A 27,105-nucleotide genomic window follows, 5' to 3' on the forward strand; every position below is an offset into this window, starting at 1 on the left:
GATTGGAAAATAGGTTGTAGGTTTTAAAAAGATGTGTAGGCTCTAGTGAACTCTATTACGCTTCCGCTAGGTCTTTGTGAAACATAGGTTGAAGATCGAATGTGGTGCAGCTAGGACAATATAACAGAGGCTAGACACACAAGATGGCACAGCTTGGACGATGTCACACCGTGTTTCTACGAGGTGAGGTAGATGAGTTGAACTAAAACCAGATGAAGTGGCTTCATTGAAGTTTCGTCCAATCACTTCCTGTGATGATGAGAAATTTTTCTCTCAGTAAAAAACATTCTCTCCGACAGAAGAACAAGATTGTTACCAAAAAACATTGACAAGTTGCTTGAATGTAAATTCCTTTTATAGTAATTGAGTGTGTTAAAGGATTTTTTCATGCCTATTTTGTTGCCTATTTTACATGTTAATGCCTATTTACATGCCTATTTTGGCTAATTTAAGAGCTTATATGACTGCCTATTTTAACTGTTTTTAGTGCCTATGATTCTCATCTCTAATCATGACAAATTCAGTCTGGCTACAGTTGTCTTAATTTGTATGATGTATAAAGCCAATCCTGTTTTCTGACTCCAAATTACTTCCAGGCTAGTATAGTCTAGCTGGAGGTGTCTTATTCCTGTTGCCTTCCATTTTATCTCATCCCCATGATGAGAATTTTCCTCGTTTTCATCAAATCGGTTCTCCCTTCAGTTGTATTTGTCTTTGTGAGAACATTCAAGATTCCCACCCAGCATATCTGATGAAGCTTCGGGCTGTAAGCCATCATACACACCTAGCTGTTGTTGTCTTCTTGGGTTCTTCGATCGGAGGCTCATATTTGTCGTAAAAGCACACTTAATCCACCATTGGCCAGATACACCTAATATGGCTTCCTTCACCAGAGCTTTGTAAGCCATCAGCTTTCAAGGTTCCTGTAGGACCATTACCGCTATAGTAGCAGTCACATGGCATATAATCCCCACTGTACTTCACTCGTACAGGCAATTCCCTACTTCATGCCATTGCCCATCTCCCACAACATAGACTACGAGTTAAACTTGCCCTATGATAAAAGTTGAAGTGACCACTATATCACTTACAACAATGTGAAGGCATGCTGGCTCTGAATGAGCTGGAGCTGTGTGCCTTGCTTTTGAACAAGTCCATGTGTTCCATCAAATGAATGTAACTCGACTGGCCTGCCTTCTTGTTACTGGGCAGTTTATTTACTAGGTGCTTTCAAAGACAATATCTTGAAAAATGTTCATTCAAAATACTCCCATTAAAAGATTTTTCATCATCATTAAACTTACTCTACTCTATTGTGAAGTAGTGTCTCAGGTTTTCACAATAATCATGTGAACATTTTACTGTTCTATAAACTGTAAAAACGGAAACCAAAAAACGTTTATGTGAGCTGTCTGTACGATATAGACCATGCTTCCGCTTACTTTTTGTAGATCTAGTTAAGATCTAAAAATTATTTCCTTACCATTTTTCTTCTGTCTGCAATTCTTTGGAATGTCAGAACTTACAGGTGAAGGTCAAACTTTTATTTTCCTGACTTGCTGTGCATTTTGTTTTTACTGCATGTGGCTAATTTGAGTTATCTTTTTAGTATATAGCCTAGTATTCAAGGTAAGAAAACACTTATACATAAACCAAATTTCATTGATATGTCTCCAGCCATTCCCAATTAACAGCGAAACAAATCAATGCATATATGTCACTCCCACTACAACTTTACAAGGGGCTCTTAGAAAAGGAAGTTCTTGCCAATTCCTTTTACTGAAAACCGAAAATGCACAAATGGTTGTAAGATTTCCTAATGAGGAAAGATGTGTGGATTCTGTTCCAATTTTTCCCTTTCCATTTTTAAAGTAATTTACATGATATTTATGACTTTTTTGGCTAAACTGAAACATACGCAGATCACATTCTTCTCTAAGCACAGCTCAAACCATTCTGACTGAAGAAGGCTCCTAATATCTTATGTTACGTTGTATTCAAGTGATGTTACATCACTAGGTATGGCCCTCGTGAAGCTTGGCTCTGCTGACAACAGAGGGAACGCTTTTAGTAGTAGCTTTCTTCGAATCGGCTATTGTTAGTTTGAGTTTTTTAAATGTGTGGAGTAAAGTTTAAGAAATTTGCATTTTGACACAAAATGCCTCTAGTTTTCTGGGTCGGGTAATTGAATATCTGTGACAGTTAAAGAGTTACAGGTTTTTTCATTTATCCTAGATTTTTCAAGAAACTCACCTCTTTAAGACCTTTCTTTTTAAATGCACTCAGCTAGAGCTTTTGAATTGCATAAAAATGTTTAAAATTGTCCTGGTTTAACTCTTAGAAATAAGCATTAATGAATAAAGCCTTAGCTTTTTATATACAGTATATTGATTATATGTATAGATATTATGTGTAAATAATGCTGGTTTTTCTCTTGAATATTGATTTATTTCCTCTTCTAGATACAAATTACCTATCATCATAATTATTGTGAACAATAATGGCATTTATGGAGGATTTGAGAAGGAAGTATTCGATGACATTCAGCAGTCTGGAGACCTCACTCGAGTGTAAGTATGCTTGGAAGTATAATTATTGCTCTTCAATGCTGTTGTCAATTGAGCAGTGATAACAGTAATTATCAATGACAGATATATATATATATATTTTATATTTTTTACTTAGTAACCTTTAAGTTTTCCAGTGTGTCAAAACTAATGCAAGATTAATAAATACTAGTTCTCAATTTTACAAACAAAACACACGTACAAGGTACATGTTAAAAAAAGCAGTATTTAAAAGTAGCATTTAGAAGATACTTTATATTTATCTTTTATTCCAAATCAAATATATATGAACTCAGCAAGAACCAAACTATAATGCTGCATATGTCAGCCAAACAAAATTTCCGCACCACAAAAAAGGTTTTGCTATTTCTTGATTCATTTCCTCTTTCTGTTCTCTCCAGTTTCACATTTGTGAATTCCTTTTTCTTTGTTTTCTTTTGGCTATACTTCTTCTCTTTTAAAATCTAATCTTTGAACATTGGAAATATTGATATAGAGATCTGAACCCTAGAGAAACGGGACAAGGGGTGGACATACATTCAAGAAAATGCTCTTTCTTTCGAGATTACATTATTTTTTCCAACCATAATAGGATGCATGCTAGTTTCTGGATTTGTGAATGGTCCCATAGATCCTTTTGAATATATAGAAAGAGAAGTATTACTCTACACAGTTTTGCACTTGATCAAAACACATAGTGGGGCTGACTGCAGGAAGAAAGATCCTTGTAACCATGATATGACAACAATTAACTTGTTTGCAAAAAGTGAAGGCACTGACATTTTCCTGACAGAAATCTAAATCTTTGTTAAAAATGGTTGTTTGTTCTGTAGTTGCTTGAGAATTCCATACCTGCAATATGGAATTCCTCAAAAAATTAGGCTTAAACAGTGCCATGTTGATTCTTTCTGAGTGTCACCCTCCTTAGCAAGCCATTGGATGAGGAGAGGATTTTTTTACTGGTGAGCATGTAAGGAGTTAATTTCCATTTACAGGACACCCCCTTCGACTCTGCTTGTTAATTCTCACTATGAACGTATGATGAGTTTGGCTGGACATGAAGGGTATTTCTGCACCACGGTACCTCAACTTCAAGAAGCTGTTCGCAAATGTCTGTTGGTAAGAGCTATTTATATTTATATATGGTACTACATCACTTTGTTATTTAGCTCACTGCAGGGTTGTGGGAGAAACATAGTATTCTCACCTTAATTCATTTTTGGTTGCCAGTGTTTTGCCCCAGTGTGCCTGTTAGGGCTCAACCTGATAATTAGCTAAGAATGAGTGAGTTGGAAAGTTTATTCCATTTATATAGGAATTTGAATAATTGATTGACCAGTAAATTTCGAAGTTCCTTGAAAACATTTAAGAAAAGGCTAAGTAAACAGTTTTATAGAGAATCTGCCACGTGGGTGGCAGCCCTAAATGCAGATGATTGATTGATTGATTGATTGATTGATTGATTGATTGATTGATTGATTGATTGATTGATTGATTGATTGATTGATTCCCAGTGAAGAAAATTTCCTTGAAAAACTGCTTTATTCACATCACATTTTATGAAAACCATGTCCATTAACCAAAAAAGTAATATGCTGAATACCCATTTTGGGAGGATAAGAACACAAAAACCATCAGGCCAATGAACAAGTTCAAACGTGTCCTTTGAATGGGCATAACAAAGAAAGAAGAAGAACTTACATTTTGCATGGCTTAACTAGTGTAATACATATGAAAGTCGTAGGGTCAATTGCTGACCTCTGCCGTTGGTGTCCTATCAGTGTAATACAGTATTACCCCACATTTATGTTCCTGGATTTTACGTTTTCCCATCTTTTACAACATTTTTTGTTGGTCCCCTGAGATTTCCTATGCTCACAATGTATTAAAATCCTCAAATTTACGTTTGCGACATTTTATGCTTCCCGCCATTTACGCCACGACAGGCCGTTTGAGAGGAAAGAATTCGAGGTAAAATGGCATCGCAACTAATCTAAAATGCTTTGAGTAACAATGAAATTACAACCAAATCAAACAACCTTGGTCTATAATAACTCTTAGAACTCTCAGTATTGAACTTCCGCTTAACCAACACAGCGCATCCTTTGACATCAGGTGTTTTTCACAATGTCCTAAACCTTATTTTCAAACCCGACAATAATAAAGAGCCCATTAATCTTTCAAGGAGAAGGAGAAATCCGACAACGAGTTGAATAAACAAAACCACAACAGAGAAATAGAAGAAGAAGAAGAAGAAGAAGAAGAGGAAGAGGAAAAAATTAGGTGTTTGCTTTATTGCTAAGTACAGTATAAGCCACAAGAAGGAGACGTTATCAAGTGATTCAGTGTTTGTCTTGCCCGAGTTCGTTATTTCACGGTTATTGTTTTACACTTGCGTTTGTTGTTGGAGTTGTTAAAGTTATTGTCGCTAATTCGTCACATTTACTGTATTTTTGTTATTTGTTACGTTTTTTGTTCTTGTTATGTGATTCAAGGATATAAGCTTCATTGTTGTTTCTGTATTGAACTGAGATCACAGAGATGAGTTATTTATCTGAGATCACAGAGATGAGTTATTTATAAGGTTCAACCTATTCAATACTAATTACTTGTTGTATAGATGTTATTTACAACATTTATTTAACATGGACTGGTTTTGACATTTAAATGTTGCCAGCCATAAACAAATCACAAACAAATGAGCAAGGACATAATAATTTAAATTGGTGTAGTGACACATTGAAATGTGTACATTCTAAGATTAAGAGAAGGTTTTGAAATATTATCAAATCACAAAAGTCTTTTATACGCCCATTCATACCTAATGTTAATACTGACGTAGTGACACATTGAGATATGTACAATGTTTTCTTATTAATCAAAGATTAAACCATTCACATACCATTTAGCTGAACTTATTTATGCCTTGGTGTACAATTTATTTTCATTACTTTACATGATATTATCACCGACACTGAAAAAGCAACGTAATGAGAGGAAATATCCATACTACTGTCAGATGTACTTTGTGAACTCTTTATGAACATGGTAGATCATAAAACAGTCATATTCGTGCATCGCCACCTTGCACCGGTGGCATTCAAATGAAGATTACTTCCTCAGACCCCGTGTCACACAGACTTTGCATCTCCGTGACGGGATAACCTCCTTCGTTGTTGGGGGTATTTTGGTCGGGAAGTGTCCCCAGTGCCTCTCTTGAAGTCTCAGTGGTGTACCCCAGGGCTTCGGTGCCTTATTTCGGATAGTCAGGCAAGGTCACACTTGCCAACAGCTGTTCGGCCAAATTGATCCGGAAGGTGGTAAAGCCTACTCGCTTCTTTTCAGGGTTGAGGAGGGAATGAATGATGTTGGAATTCAGAAGTGTCATGTCTAGCATGTAGAAGTATATTTTTTGTATCATTTTACATACTTCCTCATCAAGGGGAATGATGCGAGTCTCTGGTCATGGGAATCAACACCACCCTTTCCAGAGTAGTAGTCAACAAGATTGGGTGTGAACGTCTTTTTTCCATCATACATTACCACTTCAAAGTAATATGGCCTTTATTTCATCCACAGATACAGAAAACCAGTGTTCCTTTCCAAATGACATTACCCTATTTATATCCTCGGCAGCCAACAAAAGACATTTTCTTGCATAAGCATTTACCTCATTGGTTAGATGTTCCCGAAAAGTCTGCTGTTAGAAATTCGTTCACAACTTGTAGTTCATTTGGGCATTGTCCTATGTGCCTTTCGAAAACACTATTTCACCAATTGCGATGCATGAGTGATACTCTCGAGTATTATTTACGTGCTCCCAGTTCCATTCCCTGTTGTGTAAAACATGATTAGAAGGCGCTGGTGGGGCATCAGTTGTAGGCCTAAAATTCAGTGACATATTTGACGGCAAAACAGCACTTTTTTCACCCCTACCAGCGCTAAAGTTTCTATCAAATGAACTACTTTTACTACTTTCCATATCCACTAAATTCTTCGTCGCTTATTTCTATATCAATGTCATTCTCTTCTAAAAATTCCCATATAATCGCTTCGTCACTCAACATGGAGGCAGCCATGATTTCGCTTACGATGTGGTTGCTAAGATACTGGTTATTCTTTCCGCGAAATAACTGCACAGACATGTTTATCGAATAAAACTGGGATTCCATCTGTCAAGAGGTTATCTTACTAATATCAAATCCATTCACAAAGGAAACCGGCTTGGAGCGGGTCCGGAAATAAACACTACGCGCGGACGGAGAGATCCGTCAAAGTACGTCAAGTGGTTAATATAAGGTTCCAACATATTATCAGAGTATAAAAATCTTTACCTGCCTATTTACATCATGTGTCAAACAAACCATCAAACAAATGAGCAGTGGCATAATAATTAAATCTGGCATAGTGACACATCGAAGCATGTACATAGTTTTTCACCATTCAAAGATCAAAAGAAGGTTTTTGTTATGTTATCAAAGCATAAAAGTCTTTATACGCCCATTCACATCTTGTGGTAATAAAATAACAATTAGAACCAGTGTAGTGACTACCGAGATATGTACATGGTTCTCCCAACAGTCAAAGTTAATAGAAGATTCTGACATATTTTCAATGCCAAAAGTCATTAAAACGCCTATATACGCCATGTGTCAAACAAAATGTCAAGAACCTATTGGAATCACTTGGTATACAGCTCTGGCTGGTCCGTCCATGTGCCAATGCACGGCAAGACATATTAACAGTTGTATTCGAATCCCTGAACAACAATCTGGCAGTCCGCTAAGACATTATTGATTCGAATGTTGTCAAAGTGAGAATGTGAATTAGTAGACACACTTTGATCGTGTAATGCACTTGTAGAATTCTCAGTGCACATTGTTTCGAAAGGCTTGATTTTTACCTGTTAAAATTTACACTGATTTACTGTACTTACCTCAAATAAAGGTCCATGTAAGTTAATTACTGTACTGTATTAACTGTTGACTACACTGCCTTTGTAATTCTGCTCATCCTTTGCCCAGGAGGAGGTTCCCGGTAGGTGGTTAAAAATTTGTGTAATACATTCTTATAATATACAGTAGTTACTTCTTAAAATGGCTTTAGAATTATTTAAGATGCAATATTTTATCTGAATGAAACATTTTAATTCCTACTATTGTACCTGTATTTACAACATTAACACAAATTTATTACAGATTTGCATTTTCCCCTTCCTTTTCTTGGAGTTCGGTCCGCATTCTGAAGCACTTGATGTAATGCTTCCTCTGTTTTTCACAAATGTATTTAGCGTGGATACAGGAAGCTGCAATTCGCATGCCAATGAAACACGTCTTCCGTGGTATGAATCAGCCTTTTCTAATGTTCGAACTTTCTCATCCATAGTGAAAGTTTTTCTTTCCATTATTAGCAGGAAAACAATAAAGCAATAACAAAGAAGGATTAACAAATACGCACGACGGCAAAGAAAGATCGCAGCAATTCACTTTGACCGCTTGACTCACATAACAAGAACGAAAAACGTAACAAATAACAAAAATACAATAAATGTGACGAATCAGCGACAATAACTTTAACAACTCCAACAACAAACGCAAGTGTAAGACAATAACCGTGAAATAGCGAACTCGGGCAAGACAAACACTGAATCACTTAATAACATCTCCTTCTTGTGGCTTATACTGTACTTAGCAACAAAGCAAACACCTGATATCTTCTTCCTCTTTGCGGTTTTGTTGGGTGCGGTGGTGGGGTGTTTTCATTCCTCACCGAAGTGAGGCGGGCCACTTAAAGGGTGTTGCCCTCTCTCTGGCCGGGGGAATTGGTGTGGTTGGGGAATTTTTATTTTGGGATGGGGATTGAAGGGAATTATTTATTGAGGTGAGATTTTTTGACCTCTTGGCTAAGGGGGGTGATTTTGATTTGGAGATTTATTTATCAGCTTTTGGTTTTTAATTTTGAGAGTTTTGAATTTTAGTAAGCGCATTTTGTTGGGCTCTGCATTTTGCCATTACCCAGATACTGTATGTGCGGTATTATACATGTTTTTGATTTCTATGGGGGTTTGTTTACCTGCATTCAAAAGACATAGGATTATGGTGCAAAGTTTGTGTTTTTGTGAGATTTAGAGAGTTAATTCAATTCATTGTCGGATTTGAAAATAAGGTTTAGCACATCGTGGAAAACACCTGATATCAAAGAATGCGCTGCATTGGTTAAGCGGAAGTTCAATACTGAGAGTTATTATAGACCATGGTTGTTTGATTTTGTCATCATGCCATGGTTACTCAAAGCATTTTAGATTAGCTGTGATGCCATTTTACCTCAAATGTTTTTCCTCTTGACCAACCTGTGGTGGCATAAATGGCGGGAAGCGTAAAATGTCGCAACCGTAAATTTGAGGATTTTAATAAGTTGTGAGTATAGGAAATCTCAGGGGACCAACAAAAAAATGTTGTAAAAGACAGGAAAATGTAAAAGCCAGGAACATAAATGCGGGGTAATACTGTAAATACAGTATTATTTTGCCCATTCTTTCATAACTGAATATAGTAGTAGCTTGCTTTTCTGGTGGTGGTGGTGGTGGTGGTGAGTGGTGTTTGAAGGGGTAGTACTGTGGGATAATTTGTTTTGTATGTTGTTGGTTGGTTAAATTATAATTTTTAAAATTTAATTTTAAAATCTAATACAATATACTTGAGTTATATGTGCAGAAGTATATTTAATCACCCTCATTATGGTTTGTTTCAGGTTAAGGATCACCCCAGTATTATAAATGTCATGATTAATCCATCAGCTGACCGCAAGCCTCAGAATTTTGCTTGGCTGACCGAATCTAAACTTTGATTACACATCTCTGTACAAGCATTGATATGTGCATTTATAATTTTTGGAAGGGCTCTACATCTTTAATGGTCATAGTATGATTTTTTCCTAATTCCCCCTCCTGTACCTTAATCAAGAGCTGCCTCAGTGGATCCGTTGTGTAGTTTGCACTTCATGGTACCAAGTTGTACAGGTTCCGTGCTGTCGAGGTATTATTTTATTTAGATATCTTCCTGCTACTAGGATAAAGAGTAACTTAACCAACAGATATTTTTTCACAAAAGATTTTTAATACTTAAATGAAAACAGGGTAGCTTCAAGGTGGTGGTATTTGTCTATAGGTGTGGATTCTGGAGATGGCTGTCGACCCCTTTAATGCATCTGTGTTTTTTTTTTTTCATTTCATAAATTGTTCATGTACAATCCAGGGGTGGTAGATGAAGGGCAAGATCCACATAAACAGAAGTGCTTCCATTCCCACATTTTGAAGACATCTGGTGATAAACTCAGCATTACATGACAAGATAAACTTGGCTATAGGAGCTTGCCAGAAGAGTTCCACGTAAGGCCAGATCATGTTACATGTGCTATGTCGTGCCATGCTGTGTTTTGCTGACCAAGTTCATATCCAGGGTCTAGATCATACCTGAAAATTAACAGTCATGATGTGCATTCTGAGCAGGAATGTCCTAACCTCCAACGTGACTTAAGCAGTTTTTGTAATAAGCTGCCATGCCAATTTCAACAAACAATTTAATAAAAATAGCACTAATTTTGTACAAGGATGGGAAGATTATTTTAAAAAATGGTGTCAAATTTCCCTTTGGGAGAATCAAATGATCATAAATATGTCTTACATGTCTCTCAGTTATGGCCACGCATCAATGGTTGCTAGGCAACATCGCTTTACACATTTTGTATCGCTAATTTCAGATTACCCCCAGTCCTAAGACATATATGTCAAAATTGTTCCCATCATTAACTTCTGGTACATAAAATGGTTTAAAATAATAATAATAATAATAATAATAATAATAATAATAATAATAATAATAATAATAATAATAATAATAGAATAATTATTTTCATTCTATATGGGAAAACTTGTAGACAACAAACTGATATATTCCTTCAATATTTTCTCATGTTCCACTGTGACTTTGTGCACCTTTTCTATATTGGACAGTAGTTTTATGTCACACTAACGTAGAAGGTTTTCAGTGGTGCTAGGATTGGGAAAATAGCAGTCATGGCCTTAATCAAGGTACAGCCCCAGCATTTACCAGATGTGAAAATCAGACAGAAAACCATCTTCAGGGCTGTCAACGGTTAGCGTCGAACCCACCATCTTCCGTAAACTCACAGTTACGTAAACCAAGCCAACCCTCTCAGTCTTTTGGGATACTACATTGAAGATACTAAGAAGATGAACGCTTTGTTTTGGGAATTCATCACGACAGCTGAAAAACTTGCTGAATATTTGAAGTAACTGAGTCTGTTGATGCCTGCACGTGGGGTGTTCACTAAAGGGTCTCGCTCAAGCCATGCCCAGCCCCACCGGTCATAGATTGCACCCAAAGCTACGAGACAATCAACAGAACTTGACTTCCTTGGCACACAAAATCTTGTGGGGACACATTCATTTAAAATGCATAAGAGGCAATTTTTACCAGGTCTGGATCACGATTGCTCACCATGGTTTGGCAAACACAATGTGAACCAACCTTTACACTTCTAGAAAGCAGCACAATAATTGGAACACTGAAATTGGTAAGCAGACTGACTACATGGCACCACTTCAGAGAGTCTGCAACCTGGTAACTGAGACCATACAGATATTATTACTACTGCAGTTGATATTACAAAATTAAGCTTTTTTGTTTCGAGTACTTATATACATTAGTTAAATCTTTGGTGTATACAACAAACTCTTGATGTTTGTCTGATGATAAATAATAGTGTAAATACTGTAGCAGTATTATGAAGTGTAAGAGTTTGAGGTTTTCCTGATGGGAATTGTTGAGGGGTGGGGGAGGCTCAATTCAAACAGCACAAGGAAAGTGTATAACATTTAATGTTCTTACCATTATGTTAATAAATATATTTTATTACTGAATTGTATACCTGTTTCTCTACTATCCTGTTTGAGTGTGGTTAAGAATACAAAGCCTATTTTGTAAATCAAAAAGTTGTTTCAAAATCATCTCTCTGGAAATGGATTCTGTATTCTGACACCCATTTTTGTTTGCCAAAAGGCACAGAATAGCTCACGTTATTTTAAAATAGTTGACATGTAGGTATTGTGAAAATATCAATGAACTTAAAAATTTGAAGATTGTTAATGTTTAAAAGAAATATTACCTGAAGAAAATTAAGTACAATGCTTCCCATTCAAATGATTCCATATTATTGCTGCTAACAATTTTATAAATGTGGTAACAATCTGATCTTGCAATTTTCTGTCCAGCTTTTAACTTTACACCATTCAGGAAAACTTTTGGTGATAGACCTCCTTCTTGCACCTAGATGCAGTCCTCTGACTCGGATGTTGATGCCATTGTAGGCACTCTGGAAGTAGGTTATTGTTGGCAGGTATATCCCTTTTTTCTTTATGTCATCTAACTGGGAAAGAGAATCTTCAAGCCTTATCATTAACTCAACGATTTCTGCTTTTTTATTTTTTGTTTTTGTTTGTTTGTTTGTTTGTAATTATGTCAATACAGCGGTTGCTTCTACCTTTCACTGTATAACGGACTTCATCATGCACCTCAAGATCTTTTTCTTTGAGACTGCTAACTTGCAGTGTTATGACTAAAGACGGGCACAATATTAAGAAAGTTTTGCCAAACTATGAAATTTATTCAGGTTAAATATGAAAGTTTAAACTGTTTAGGATTTTCTGATGACCTTGCTCTATTGTCCAACAATATTCAGGAAACTCGACACCAAATTAAAGCTCTACTGGAAATAATAAAAAAAGTAGGTCGTACAGTATCCTTTGAAAACCTGAGATCATGTATACACATCCCCACTGGTAAATAAAATAACAATTGATGGGCAAGAAATCAAAATTGTTGGTAAATTTAAATATTTACAGAGAAATCATAACATATAATCTTAATGAGAAAGTAGCTTTGCATACAGAATAAATAAACAAAACAAATTATATTACCAAGACTACATACAATAAAAAAGCTTATCGATAGCAGCAAAATTATTATTATTGAAAAATGCGCACATGCCGTGCAGAATACCATTACTTTACATACACATTACTTTTCTTTGCTATAAGCTACGATGGATTTCTGTCTATTCCTGCATTTTACAATATGGTATCTATCACAGAATTCCAAGCACAACTCACACACACCTTCGTCATTTGGTTCGTGAAATAGTTTGTTGCAGAACACCTTGTGGTGGAAACCATGGATCGCCAATCTCGTCGTCACGTGTGGCATATTATGATTAGCTTCCATCCAGGTCCTGTCTTGCATAGATGTTGCATAGAAGTCCTCCGGTATGTTGTTTTTCTTCTCATGCAGATCTTGTATAAGCTGTTTGAAGCTGGTACTAGCTGGAAGTATGAGCTTGCATCTCAGATCCTCTATTAAGAAGGTCTCCCTGGTAAGTTCATACACTAGTCTCGATCTTGCATTCTGCGGGACTCCTAAAATTCTCTTCAGGTATCTAGCCTTTACTCGCTCCAGTTCTTCCAGCTGTTTGTACGTGAGGTATTCTCCCATTAATTCTAGACCATACGTCAGAACAGGTAGTATCTTTAACCTAAACAGGTCCATAGCTGTGCTAATTGATAGTTTTGTGATGTTTCTGATTTCATTCATAGCCCTAGTGGCTGCCACTGCTCTAGATCTTATATGTAAACTGAAACTCTTTCCCGTTGTTTGAATTGTGATACCTAGATATTTAAAATTGTTAGCCCTCTTGAGTAGTTTGCCATTGCATTTGATGTTCTCTGCTTCAGTGAGTCTTCCTCCTTTCCTAAATACTACCAATTCCGTCTTCTCTTCGTTTATCTGGATGTCGTTTCTCTCCGCCCATTCACATAGTGTGTTTAGCGATACTTGCAGTTTATCTATATCTGTCGCTGCGACGGCCATGTCATCAGCGTATACGTATGTGCTTGTTCCTGCCATTCCTTTGGTGACATCGTTCGTGAGAACATTAAACAGGATAGCGCTGAGTGGCTCGCCTTGGAGGACACCGTTCGTCTGTGACAGCCAGTCAGATATGCCTATTCCATCATCTATCTGTATGTAGTTTTCTGCCAGTATATTCGATATGAGGGTCGTTGTGCTCGTTCTTCCAATTAGTTCCTCCAGTTTATCTATTAATACCTTTCTGTTGACCATATCGAAGGCTTTTGAGTATCGTAATCTATAATCTTCATTTCCGTATTGACAATTGCACAATTAAAAATAGGAGAGGATTTCCACCAATCAATACTTATTTATTGTATATATTAAACTACAGGACCGGTTTCGACCTCATATTCAAGGTCATCTTCAGCTGAACCATACATACATATTTATATAATGAAGCTTTGATTAAGATTGTGGTGTTGAAGGAATGCCATATGATGATGATGTACATTTAGTTACATACAAATGGGGCACGTCTTAGCGTGAACTGGCGTGTATGTCATTCTGTACAATATTGCAACTGTATGTCTAAAATGTTGAAGGTCTTAAAACTAGTGTATAAAACACGTCTTTTCCTAAACTAACTTATATATATATGTGTACAAGATAAAAACAATATATAAAAACACTTCATGCATATGAACATTCGTTCTTGCTTGGTGGTCAGTACATCGACTAACTTCCGTATTTAAGTCTTATTCACAGTTGTACACTTCAGCTGCTATTCTTGGAGTTTGTAAAATTGCATGGATAAAAGTTTTGTCTTCCTGTGCGTATGTGAGATAAAACACTTTCAATTAAAAAAAAAAAAAAAAAAGTTGCCAAATGTATGGATGAAATTCAAGTAAAATATGTTCAGCTCTGCTGTGTGTGTTGCCCCTTTTTATTAGAACCAATTCATGTTGTCTTTTTTGGCGTCCGTAAATTTGGATGACATTGGTTTCAAAGTAGTGGCTCCTTTCCCATTTGTAGCTGTGCAATGATGTTATGTTTATCTGTGGAAGATAAGATTGAGTTATAAGTGATATTGTGTGGAGGAATGTATCAAATGTAATAACTGCGAGACCAGCTATATCGGACGTACCGGTAGAAACTTCCTAACCCGATATAACGAACACATAAACGCAGTGAAACACAATCATTTTTCCTCAATAGGACAACATGTTGCAGACTATAAACACAGTTTTACAAACATCGATAACGATATGCAAATCCTAAACATAAACCCCAAAGGCCCCCTGCTCAACATAACAGAAGAATTTTACATCACTCTAGATCAGTACACCAATCCAAATTACAACATAAATGAAATCACAGAAAAAACTAACATCATGTTCAATACAGTTATCCCCGCCCTAAAAAACCCTTACCTTTAATCGATAAACAGAACGCAACAAGTAACAGAAAAACACCAAACAACACACCCAGCTCCATCCCTACCCCCACAACAACAACTCTCCCTACCCCTCCTTCCCTTCCCCTCACAGCAGCTAGTATAAGCCCAAGAAGAACACGAAGTAGTACATTACAAGCTCGCATGTCAAACACAACTCAGCTACACCAACAACAGTAAGTACATATTCCAATTCACACACATAACCCTTAGACATTCCTCCACACAATATCACTTATAACTCAATCTTATCTTCCACAGATAAACATAACATCATTGCACAGCTACAAATGGGAAAGGAGCCACTACTTTGAAACCAATGTCATCCAAATTTACGGACGCCAAAAAAGACAACATGAATTGGTTCTAATAAAAAGGGGCAACACACACAGCAGAGCTGAACATATTTTACTTGAATTTCATCCATACATTTGGCAACTTTTTTTTTTTTTTAAATTGAAAGTGTTTTATCTCACATACGCACAGGAAGACAAAACTTTTATCCATGCAATTTTACAAACTCCAAGAATAGCAGCTGAAGTGTACAACTGTGAATAAGACTTAAATACGGAAGTTAGTCGATGTATTGACCACCAAGCAAGAACGAATGTTCATATGCATGAAGTGTTTTTATATATTGTTTTTATCTTGTACACATATATATATAAGTTAGTTTAGGAAAAGACGTGTTTTATACACTAGTTTTAAGACCTTCAACATTTTAGACATACAGTTGCAATATTGTACAGAATGACATACACGCCAGTTCACGCTAAGACGTGCCCCATTTGTATGTAACTAAATGTACATCATCATCATATGGCATTCCTTCAACACCACAATCTTAATCAAAGCTTCATTATATAAATATGTATGTATGGTTCAGCTGAAGATGACCTTGAATATGAGGTCGAAACCGGTCCTGTAGTTTAATATATACAATAAATAAGTATCGATTGGTGGAAATTCTCTCCTATTTTTAATTGGCTTTTGAGTAATCAAAAAAACCACATATAGTTTTCCTTTTGGTCTTTTTATCGTCTGTTTTATTTGTTCCAACAGGTTGTCTACTGCCAGAGTCGTGGACCTTCCCTTTCTAAAACCAAACTGTTCCTCTGGTAGAAGGGGTTCTAGCTTCTCTGCCAGCCTTTTGGCGAGGATTCCTGTTAGGAGTTTCAGTAATGTAGATTCCAACGCTATTCCTTTATACACGTTTAGGTTCTCTGTGTCTCCTTTTCCCTTGTATAATAGCTTGATTGTTGACTTTCTCCATTCGTCTGGTATACTTCCTAATTCTAAACATTTATTTAGAAGGGAGGTCCATATTGGTAGGTATTCTTGTGCTGTCTGCTTTAAGTGTTCACTTCTTATTCCATCTACTCCTGGTACTCTGTTATTCCTCATTTTCTGTATTCCTTTCGCAATTTCATCCGTGGTGAAGATCTCATCAGCTTGTAGAGTCATAGGTGTCTTAATCATGGGTCTTGTTTCTTTTGAGCAAATTACTATTCTGATATGATCTATCCATGTTTCCATAGGTATGTTGGGCTGTATTTTCTGCCCTTTCGGCCTCAGAGCTTGGTAGGGGTCTTCTTCTGCCTCCTCTACCATTTTCTTATGTTCTTCTTCCAGGTGTTGCTTTTTTCTTCTTTTTTATTAGGTCCTTGTATTTCTTTCATTTTCGTTGGTATTCTTCGGTGGTTGTGCTTGCCATTTGTCCTCTAGTTTTATGTAGTGTTTTCAGTGTCAATTTTCTTTGTTCATAACATTCTCTGTCGAACCATGGCCTCGCCTTCCTATTTGAATCTTGTGTGGTGGCCCCACTTATTATAGTTGATTTCAGCCATGTAGCGGCCTCATCAATATTTCCTGCTCTTATTGCTCTTTCAACCTTTTCTTTCTTTTTCTTTCATTTTCCCTTTAATTTTTTCCATGTCCAGGATCTTGCCAAATGTTATATTTCGTCTTTCTTCTTATTTGCTACTTCTACCGCTTTCTATATTTAATTGTACTGGAATGTGTTTACGGATGACTGCTGCTTCTTTTTTCACTGTGGTGGCAAGGTGTTTTGATTTAAAGCCCTTTGTGATTATTAGGTCTATTGTGCTAGCTCCGTTATGCCCTGTGTATGACCAGTCCTCCTGTCTGTTGTGTATTGTTAAGCCTTCATTTGTTAGATATTCCATTCTTTGCATTTTCTATCTTGCCTATTTATTCCGCAATTCAGATCTCCCACAATGATTATCTTATCCATACTTCTACTGTGATCCAAGGCCATCCCTAGTTTATCTCTTATGTCTGTCGTGGTGTGATCTGGATTAAAGTAGACTGGATTAGAGTAGACTGCTACTATAACTCCAATTTTTGTCCTGACAACCAGCATGTTTTCTTCTCTTTATAGTAGTTTGAAGGGGGTCAGTTGTGGTTTGATGATGTATAGCACACCGCCCGCTGGTCTTCCACTTCTCATACACTGTATCGCATAGGCATGAAAATTGTAGAATTCTGGGATGTTCAGTTCTGTGTCCTCTTTTACCATTGTCTCTATGAGTACTCCAATGTCATAATCAGCCATGATATTTCTCAGGAGCAGGCTCAAGACTTCCCTCAGGCCCTCTACATTCCATGTTATTATATTAGTCCCTGGTTGCCGGGCCTCTGAACTTCCAGGGTTGCCGAAAGAGCCGACATATTACATCTTCTGGCCAGAAGTTTCCATCGTAGACTGTTTCTAGGTCTTGCATTGGAATGCCTATTTTGAAGGCTCTGCTTCCTATTGTGTCATTCACCAGATTGCAGTATATTTTCCCTTTTACTCAGTTTTCCTTCAAGTATTTTATGATAGCTTCCTCCGTCATATCTTTGTCCAGTTTTCCCATGTATAACCAGGCGTATCGTTCTGCTGCCTTTATTTTACTTTCCCCTTGTCTCATTCCCATTTTTCTTCTGTTCACTTCTTTTCCTGTCTCGTTTTCCCGTTGTCTGTTCCCGCCTCTCACCGCTGTTGTCCACTCCCTATCCTGGTTCTCTAGTTTAGTTTTATCATTTACTGGTGTTCTAGGTTGCCTTGTTGCTCGCTTCCACTCTTTCTCTTCTATTATATTTATTTCGACGTCGTTGGGTCATTCTTGCTGACCCCTGCACTCTTGTCTTGTTACCTTTGTCTCTGTTATGCCATGTGTTTGAGCTGGTTCCTGTCTTTGTGTCACCATTATTTTCATTTCCTCTTTTATCATCATCTTTATATTATATGTCAGATTTTCAACCATGTATTTTATCTGTTGGTTCATCCTTTCTATTATTATTCCTTCTATACCTTCATCCGTTCGTGTTTGGTGTTGTGTATTTCTAGCCAGGTCAGGTGACTGACCATTACGAGTCACCACTTCGTCATCATTTCCCTTAGTCAGTCCTTGTTCATCACTACTAGTTGCCTGCTGATCTCTTTGTATCTTGGAGATGTCGTTGTTGCTGTAGCCGAGAGATGTCACTAGTTGTTTTGCTGTGAAACTATTGCTGCCAGTTGGCGGAGACTGTTCCATTGCCAGCTTGCTACTTGGAGGTTCATAGGTGAGGCCGGGAGATGTCGCTAGTTGTCACGCTATGAAACTATCATTTGTCTCCTGACCTGCGTTTGTTACATTCATAACCTCTTCGACATTTATTTCTTGAACATTATTCTTATCTTCAAAGGCATGTTTAATTGTTTGAAAGTACTCGCGAATGATCTTCACCGCTTCCTGCAGCTGTTCCTTCGTTTCCTTTTTCATGTATCCTCCTGCGTCTGCTATGTCTTCAATGCTTTTCAGAGCACTTTTAATCTGTCATTCAGCTTCGTCTGCCTTTATGCAACCTATAGCAGCAAAATTAAGACATTATAAAACAGTCACACAGCCAGAAATAACTTGTGCTAGTAAGCCCTTCCCGCGTCCAGGTCAGTGTTCGTAAAAGAATCCCGGCCAGCTTCTCAGGGTGTTTAAGTATCTTGTTGTTTAACGTGGGATCCGGAAAGAATCGATACACCGAAATCTTATATTATCTGTCTGACAGTAAGTTTGAGAGGCGTCTCCATCCGACATACCTGTTGACCAATATTCATGCTCGAGAACTCATCATCTTATATCCAAAGTATCTTATTCTACTGATAAATCTTTAAATGAAACCTCCATTACCTATTAACTTATTACAATTTATTAAGAAAAAGGAAATAAAATTTAGGAAGAGAATAATAATATCGTAAAGTCTTTAAAATTCAAAAAGAAATTGGTTGATAAACAAAATCTAGTCCATCATAGCCATCTGCTGAAGATCACATCTTAATTGTCATTTTTGTTAGTCTTCAATGAAATAGACTACAATTATAAATATTTCCAGTTTCTTCTTGATGATGATGATGATGCTTGTTGTTTAAAGGGGCCTAACATCTAAGGTCATCGGCCCGCAGTTTCTTCTTGGGAAATCGTAGATAGAGTGACATTAACACTTTGTCAAGTTACTGCAACTCACACACCACCCACTATCCTCCACGACAATAACACGCAGTTACCTACACATGGCAGATGCCGCCCACCCTCATTGGAGGGTCTGCTTTGCAAGGGCTGCACTCGGCTAGAAATAGCCACACGAAATTATATATATTACCTTTCTGTTTAAAATGCTTTTACATGGTACAATCACAGTTCATTGAAATATTACTTGGTAATTTTAAATATTACATTATCTCATGTTCTTTTCTTCCCTCTTGCAAGCATATGAAGATTAGTTAAGTTTCTTGTTTGGTTTCAGCCCAAAAAATGCTGACAATAAACTACTATAACACTATCATTCATAATTAAATCTTAAAAACATCATTCCTGTAAAATAATATAGCGATTATAACATCTGACTGTCATATGTAACCTTAAATGAATCTAATTAGCATAATAAAGTCTCACGTGAAACAGCTGATATTAGGAAAAACTCATGTTTGAAGACAGTATAATATCAGCCCAATTATATTGCAACATGCAGTAGCAATTATGGTCTTTATAACACTGATTTGTGCCATAGTCTAATTAAATGAATGTAGATATTTACCACAAGTTCTATTTTAATATGTCCAAGTATACTAGGGATCTGTTCTCATAGCGATATGCTTTCAGATGACTGTGATCTATTCCTATCTCATATGAGATTAACCCAGATCTTTCCACTGTCCTATTTTAAGGACAGAAGACATACCCACCATATTTTACTACTGCCTAAGCCATCAGGCAAAAATTGGTGCTAATTGTTATGTTGGTAGCACACTAAAGATATAAACTGTCATTTGTTTTGGTTTCAAGCAGTTTAAAGAAGTTTCTGTACATTGTTGATAGCTTTATAACAACCAGACTTTGGCATCATGGAAAAGCTCGTGCCCCGGAGGAAAGAAAGGTGAGTTACGCAGTACCTTTTGTTGATACTTATAATCCAATTGGTGTGATATGTTGGTCAAGGTACAAGTAATGAATATATGAACTCTTCATTCTTGGTGGCAAATAATTGACTCTGTGATTTATATTTATATTTGAGTGTCCTATTTATAGGACAGTGGGCATAAGGGGTACTATTACATAGTTTTTCTTCTGTATTCCAGCTTGTCTCTGAACAAGATTTTGTCAATTCTGGAGGAAGAACCAGACTGCAGAGTGGCATCTGTTGCCGTATTACCACCTAGTTCCATGGATGACATTGTTACTGATGAGGAATCTGGTGAAGAGGATGACTTGAGTGTGAATCATTTTCCTGGATTACAGTTACGTGTTGATGCTGAAATGATGAATCATGAACAAGATGATGTAGTTGATGAAGAAGTTGTAAATAACATTTCCAACTGCTACATTACTGAGGAAAACCACTCGAAATTGACCATGTCTTCTAAAACTGCATACGTGTGTATAACACATGACTTGGAAACTGAAACGGCAAAAATAGCGCAGTCGTCCATCGCTGCTAGAAAATGCTGATTCCCTGTATGACCACGTAGATCACATGATTGAATCCCAAGGGAAGCAAACAAGGTGCAGGGTATGCAACAAAAAAGCATCTATGAGGTGCAAAAAGTGCAACATAACGCTACATGTGAAGTGTTTTGAAAAGTACCACCATGCCGTGTAGAAGCACCAAGGTCCTTTGGAGTCATACATTTTACTGTATTCCCTTCAGTTCAAACTCTAACAATTCATTCTGTAAGCAGACTGCTTGTATTAGATTCGAATTAAAAATAATGTAACATTAGAATGACATAAACATTTTTCTTATTATCATACCCCTTTTGCCCACTGTCCTTTTTATAGGACACCCTCTCCTGTCTGTGGAATGTACCTGGTCCTGAAATACTTAACATTGGGGATCATCATACAACCTATAGGTCAGTTATATACCATTAATCTTCAAATTCAAGCAAAATTTTTTTTTTGTGCAGATCTCGATTAAATACGTTGCAATTATAACATACGGATTCTCAAAACATACAGTGTTATCCAACTAGTACATCTGTGATCCTAATTTGCATCAACTATTATCTTCATTACTCTAAGCATTATATTTCTTCTGTCATCGCATCATAGAATATCCTTTCATTTACTTCATCTTTCATTTCCTTCACATAACAATTCATTATCTTCTTAAATAATTTATTTTAACTTGTATTTCTTGAATTATCCACAATTCTTAATAACAGTAACCTTTCTTGATGCATAAATGGTTTCCTTCATACCTCTTTTCAATATTGGATCAATGTCTTCCTCATAACCTTCCTCTTGCTTGGTACCGGTAATGTATGCATATCTCATAAACTATTTCCATAAATAACGATGTATCTCCTACATCTCTACTATGAATATATATAACCTACATTTATCTTAACTTGCTACTTGGAATCTGTATAATCTCTAAATATTCTTCTTGTAGGAACATTGTCTTCAACTATGGCACAATGTTATTTGGATCTAAGAGTCATTCCTTATTTAGCTGGAATTTGCTTATACATGTAGAAGACTATATAACTCCTTATACATTACTTTATACAGAAATCACTCTCGAGAATCTACGTGTCATTGCTTATTTTGGTGATCTATATGTCACATCAACTATGCACTGAATACCTATGGTCTACATGGATATAATCTATCAAACTACATAAACACAAGAAACTTGGCTTATCTCCGCTGCTTCTGGACTGGTCTAGGTTTGGTTCAGCCCCTTCATCTCCGAGCGACCCTCTTGGTTGGCATCTGGCTATGTGGTCATCTGTAGTACCGTATTGAATCGTCGTGGTTTGGCTTAGTCCATCTTGGGTTGTCCATTTCCCCATCTTCTTAGAAAGAGTCCATCTTGGCAATCTCATTCATACAATTGGAAAATACAGTCAACATCAACTGATACATCTTCACTTTATACTTAAGGCCTTCTAATTGATGAAGTATTATTCTTTGTAAGTGCTTGGTCTCATCTCTAATTTACTATTATTAGACCTTCATTATGTTGGCAGTATTCAGATAATTTATATTAAATGGATTTGTTTTATAAGCCTTATCAAGATTATCTTTTTCTTTCGTGGTTATTGTAGTTGAATTGGCTTTTCATAGTTGAGTGGTTTTCAGTCCTTTTTTGGCAGTTGAAAAGAAAGTGTGTGTTTTTTTGTTCTTTTTCGATTTGTTTTGCGCTAAATCACTGGACTATAATAATAAATATGATTTTCTGCTTCAAATCTTTCCTTTTCTTAATTTTTCTTTTTGAAATAACTTTGTCTCTTATCTTGAATATGTCTGTGCACTAAGATTGCCAATCAATTTGTCATTTTTTTCAGGGTTGTATCTTCCCTAAAATTTAACTCTCATGTCTATCTTTTTGCACCACCACCATGATTAGACCTATTACGGTATGGTGTTAATCTGGACTTCAATGACATTACTGTGACATTATTCAGTCTGTTTAACTTTGTCACGGATAGTCACGTTTACTCCGATTCGACTGAAACTTCACTTTTGGGATAGTGTAACAGTACATTTCTCCTCCCACTTTGGCTAAAATATATTGCTTGCAATATATTTATGTATTTCTTTTCTCTTTCAGTGTAGCTTTGCACTATTCCAAGTTTGTTTTTACTCCCTGGCATATCATGATATTTGAATGTACAGTGATTTATAATGTCAATTTGTATGCGTTTTAAAAAATCATTATGATCACGTCTCAGTGCTTAAATTTTTCTATTGCTTGCTTTCCTTTATTTATTTTTACTCATTGCTGTCATCTGTCTCATAGTCCAAATTTGAATAACTTTTTCCATTAGTTATTTCTACCACTGAGCTTGATAGTTGCAGTTGCTTAAGTGTGGCCAGTATCCAGTATTCGGGAGATAGTAAGTTCGAACCCCACTGTCAACCGCCCTGAAGATGGCTTTTCTGTGGTTTCCCATTTTCACATCAGGCAAATGCTGGGGTTGTACCTTAATTAAGGCCAGGGCCGCTTCCTTCCCAGTCATAGCCCTTTCCTGTCCCATCGTCGCAATAAGACATCTGTGTTGGTGCGACGTAAAGCCAATAGCAAGTTCTACTACGTAATTTGGTATCTGTTGCTGGTCTTCCTCACTGTATAATTTTAAATTTGCTGCTTTGTGAATGCTTTTATAAGTACCGTTCATGTTTTCGACTTCGTATGCATTGTTTCCGAATGCTCTTTTAAGTACATACGCTCCATCATAAATGCATGAATTTAGCAAATATCTTAGTCGATATGCTTGAAGTTGATGACTTCCTTATCATTATGAGGTGATTTTCTTTTAATGGCGGGTGAAATCTCTTATTCTGGATCCTTTTTATCCTCCTTTTAGACTGTTCCTCCATTCTTTCTCTGACCATTTGATTTATTTGTTGGTTCCTAGGCCTTGTTTCATACATTTCTCCCAGAATTGCGTCCCATGGTCTAGTCCGATATCCGTTGTTATGGACTACGCTAGGAATTTGTCCTGTAGATTCATGGATTGTTGTGTTTATGCTCTGTTCGATTACTTTGATAGCATCTGTCCACTTCCAGTGACAGTTTCCACAATAGATTCGGCAGAATTTTGATATCTCCTTCATGCATCTTTCAACTGGGTTTGATGATAGATGTATAATTGGGTATAGGATATGTCTAACATCTAATTCCGTCATAGCTGCACGGAATTGCACAGATGCAAATTGTGTACCTTGGTCAGTTAATATTTTACTTTGTTTCCCCATTCTTGGTAATACATTTTTCAGTAGGCATCATAAGATCTGTTTCAAATTCTCCCTCTGGATTGGTTGCAATGATATGTATTTTGAACATACATCCATTATTACTGCAATAAATTGTCGCCCTTTTCTTATAGTGGGTAGCTGACCGAATATGTCGATAGCTTACATTTCTTTCGGCGTAGTTGGTAGTATGGCAATAGGTTGGTGTCTGGTTAAGTAAGTGTTGTGTTTTGTCCTCTGACAGATGTCGTATGTCTTGATTGTATTCTTAATTGCTCTTCTTAACCCTTTCCATGTAAATATTTTTAGGATGGTCTGCGCTACCTTATCAATGCCTCCATGTCCAGTAATCCTATGGTTGTGCCACATAATATATTTTTGCCGCTCTTTTGGTATGACAATTCACGTTTTCTCCTGGTTCTTGTCTATGTAGCTGGTTAAAATTCCACTTTTCATCAGGTACATCTGCGTTACTCGCAGTTCTCTGACTTTATCTTCCAGTTTTCTGATAATTCGACCTAGGTTTTAGTCTGACCTTTGTAATGTACTTAGATCTCGCAATTTACTCAACAAGTCCTCATCTTGTGGATCTAACTCTATTTGATGGATAGTCTCTTCCTGTTCTGTTGGGTTTCTACTCAACGCATCTGCTAAGATGTTATATGTGCCTCTGCAATGTTCAATTCTCAGTAGAAATTGCTGCGTGAATAGCATCCATCTTGTCAACCTCTCACTTGTCATAGCTTCCTTTAATCCAAAGATCAACGCTTTATGGTCTGTTCGAATGGTTACAGGGTATCCGTATATGATTTTTCTCCATTGTTGCAATGCATAGACTATTGCTAACAATTCCTGTTCTGATGTGGTGTAATGCTGTTCATGCTTGCTTAATTTTCTACTGGTGAATGCGAAATATGTATGTCTTTTAGGATCGTTATCTTGTTTCTTGACATAGGCAAGCTCCTATTCCAATATTTGATGCATCCGACTGTGTGATGAATTTTCTTTTGTAGTCTGGGTATCCTAGTTGTATGCTCTTCAACATTAACTTTTTCATTTCCAGAAATGCCTTTTCCGCTTCTTCATTCCACTTCCATTTATTGTTTATTTTCAAGAACTCTTGCAATGGTGCTGCTACTTTAGTATATTCTTCGTAATGGTCTGCGAAAAATTGCGTCATGCCCAGGAATTGCCTTATCTGCTTTATTTTCGTTGGATATGGGATGCCACATAATGCTTTTATCTTAATCGGGTTAGATCGTATCACTTCTCCATCTATAACGTGTCCTATGAATAATATCTGTGCTTGACAGAACTTAGCTAGGTTGATCTTAAATCCTATGTTCTTCAGATTCTCTAGGAGTTTTGCTAGCTTTTCACAGTGCTGTTCGAAAGTTTGAGTTGCGAAAGCAGGTCATCTACATAGCATGTTACGTAGTTCTTCATCTACCGGGCGAGTTGGCCGTGCGCGTAGAGGCGCGCGGCTGTGAGCTTGCATCCGGGAGATAGTAGGTTCGAATCCCACTATCGGCAGCCCTGAAAATGGTTTTCCGTGGTTTCCCATTTTCACACCAGGCAAATGCTGGGGCTGTACCTTAATTAAGGCCACGGCCGCTTCCTTCCAACTCCTAGGCCTTTCCTATCCCATCGTCGCCATAAGACCTATCTGTGTCGGTGCGACGTAAAGCCCCTAGCAAAAAAAAAGTTCTTCATCTCTGATGTTAGGTTTCTGTCCAAGGCCCTTATCAGCATGGGACAGCTATTTTTAGACTGAATGGAAGTTGGCAGTAGGCATATGTCTGGTTGTTAAACATGAATCCAGTAAGCAACCTTGATTTTTTCTCCAACACAACATGATGAAATGATGTGAAATCCATGCTAGTGAAGTATCGCATATTCCTAAATTTATTAACAATGTCTTTTATCCTCGGTACTTAATCATATTCTGGGATTAGTTTTTCATTTAATTTCCTGACATCTAAGCATATTCTTAGGCTTTCATTATTTTTCTTTACTGTCACCAATGAGTTGAGATACGGAGTAGTTGTTTTAGTTATTATTCCATCGGATAACATCTCTTGAATGATTCCCTGACTTCATGGAAATATTTTTCCGGAATGCCATATTTTTCTCCTATATGGATTCCAATCATTTACCAGTAAATTTATTTAAAGTTTGGGATTTGCCCTGGTTTATTCTTAACCTCTGAATGTTGCTTCAAAATTTGATATAATTTCATCCTTTCCACTGACGAAATTTCAGTTTTTGCAGTACCCTTCGAAATGTCCGAATTTTCTTTTTCTTCTTCAATACTCACGATTTTCTCAATTGTGTTGATCATTTCTACCTCCATATCGTCGATATCATTCTACATTTTATCTGGATGTAAATCTTCTTTCCAGATGTTATTTATTCCTTGTCATATTCTTCTCATGTGTTCATTATCATTCATGTTGTTATTTAATCTAACTCTTTCAGCTATTTCTTCATAAAATCAATGCCTAAAATGATGTATTTTATTCTATTCATTATTATGAATGGGTGTTCAAATTTTCTGCTTCCTATTCCAATTTTAAGGTGCGTTTGCATCTTACATTCCACAGTTTTGTCTGGAACAATCCCTCTTACTTTTATTCCTGACACAGGTATTGTTGGCAATGTAATTGATAAGGTAGCGCAAACCATCCTAGAAATATTTACATTTTCTGTGATATCATCAACTAATTCATCTTGTCCTATTTCCCATGAATCAACTTCCACAATTATTCAACTTTAAATTTTATTTTTTCTCTTCCTTAAGATTCTCTATGCTCTGACCTATTCTAACGTTTGTGTTTGTTTACTTCTCAGACGCCTCTGAGTTTGCATTGAAGCTTGGAGCACATGGGTTCAGTCTGCGCTCTTCTCTTTCTCTGCGT

The 27,105-nt window shown here is 36.8% G+C and overlaps 2 protein-coding genes across 3 annotated transcripts in view; both read left to right on the plus strand.

Annotated features, from left to right (window-relative positions):
- The window catches only part of Hacl (2-hydroxyacyl-CoA lyase), a 115,181-nt gene extending 103,673 nt beyond the window's left edge, over positions 1–11,508 (plus strand). For both annotated transcript variants that reach the window (XM_067136416.2, XM_067136417.2), the window contains 3 exons: positions 2,463–2,570; positions 3,563–3,686; positions 9,318–11,508. In XM_067136416.2, the coding sequence (XP_066992517.2) occupies positions 2,463–2,570; positions 3,563–3,686; positions 9,318–9,413 (328 nt within the window). In that variant the 3' untranslated portion in view covers positions 9,414–11,508. The remainder of the gene's footprint in view (positions 1–2,462; positions 2,571–3,562; positions 3,687–9,317) is intronic.
- A 5,980-nt stretch (positions 11,509–17,488) lies between these two features.
- LOC136874110 (piggyBac transposable element-derived protein 3) lies at positions 17,489–21,200 on the plus strand. Its single transcript, XM_067147664.2, has 2 exons — positions 17,489–20,360; positions 20,563–21,200. Exons 1-2 carry the CDS (start codon positions 20,329–20,331, stop codon positions 20,930–20,932), a joined length of 402 nt encoding a protein of 133 aa, XP_067003765.2. The 5' UTR covers positions 17,489–20,328; the 3' UTR covers positions 20,933–21,200.
- The last annotated feature ends 5,905 nt before the right edge of the window (positions 21,201–27,105 follow it).

Source organism: Anabrus simplex, chromosome 1 (assembly GCF_040414725.1).
Source record: "Anabrus simplex isolate iqAnaSimp1 chromosome 1, ASM4041472v1, whole genome shotgun sequence".
NCBI classification, from domain to species: domain Eukaryota; kingdom Metazoa; phylum Arthropoda; class Insecta; order Orthoptera; family Tettigoniidae; genus Anabrus; species Anabrus simplex.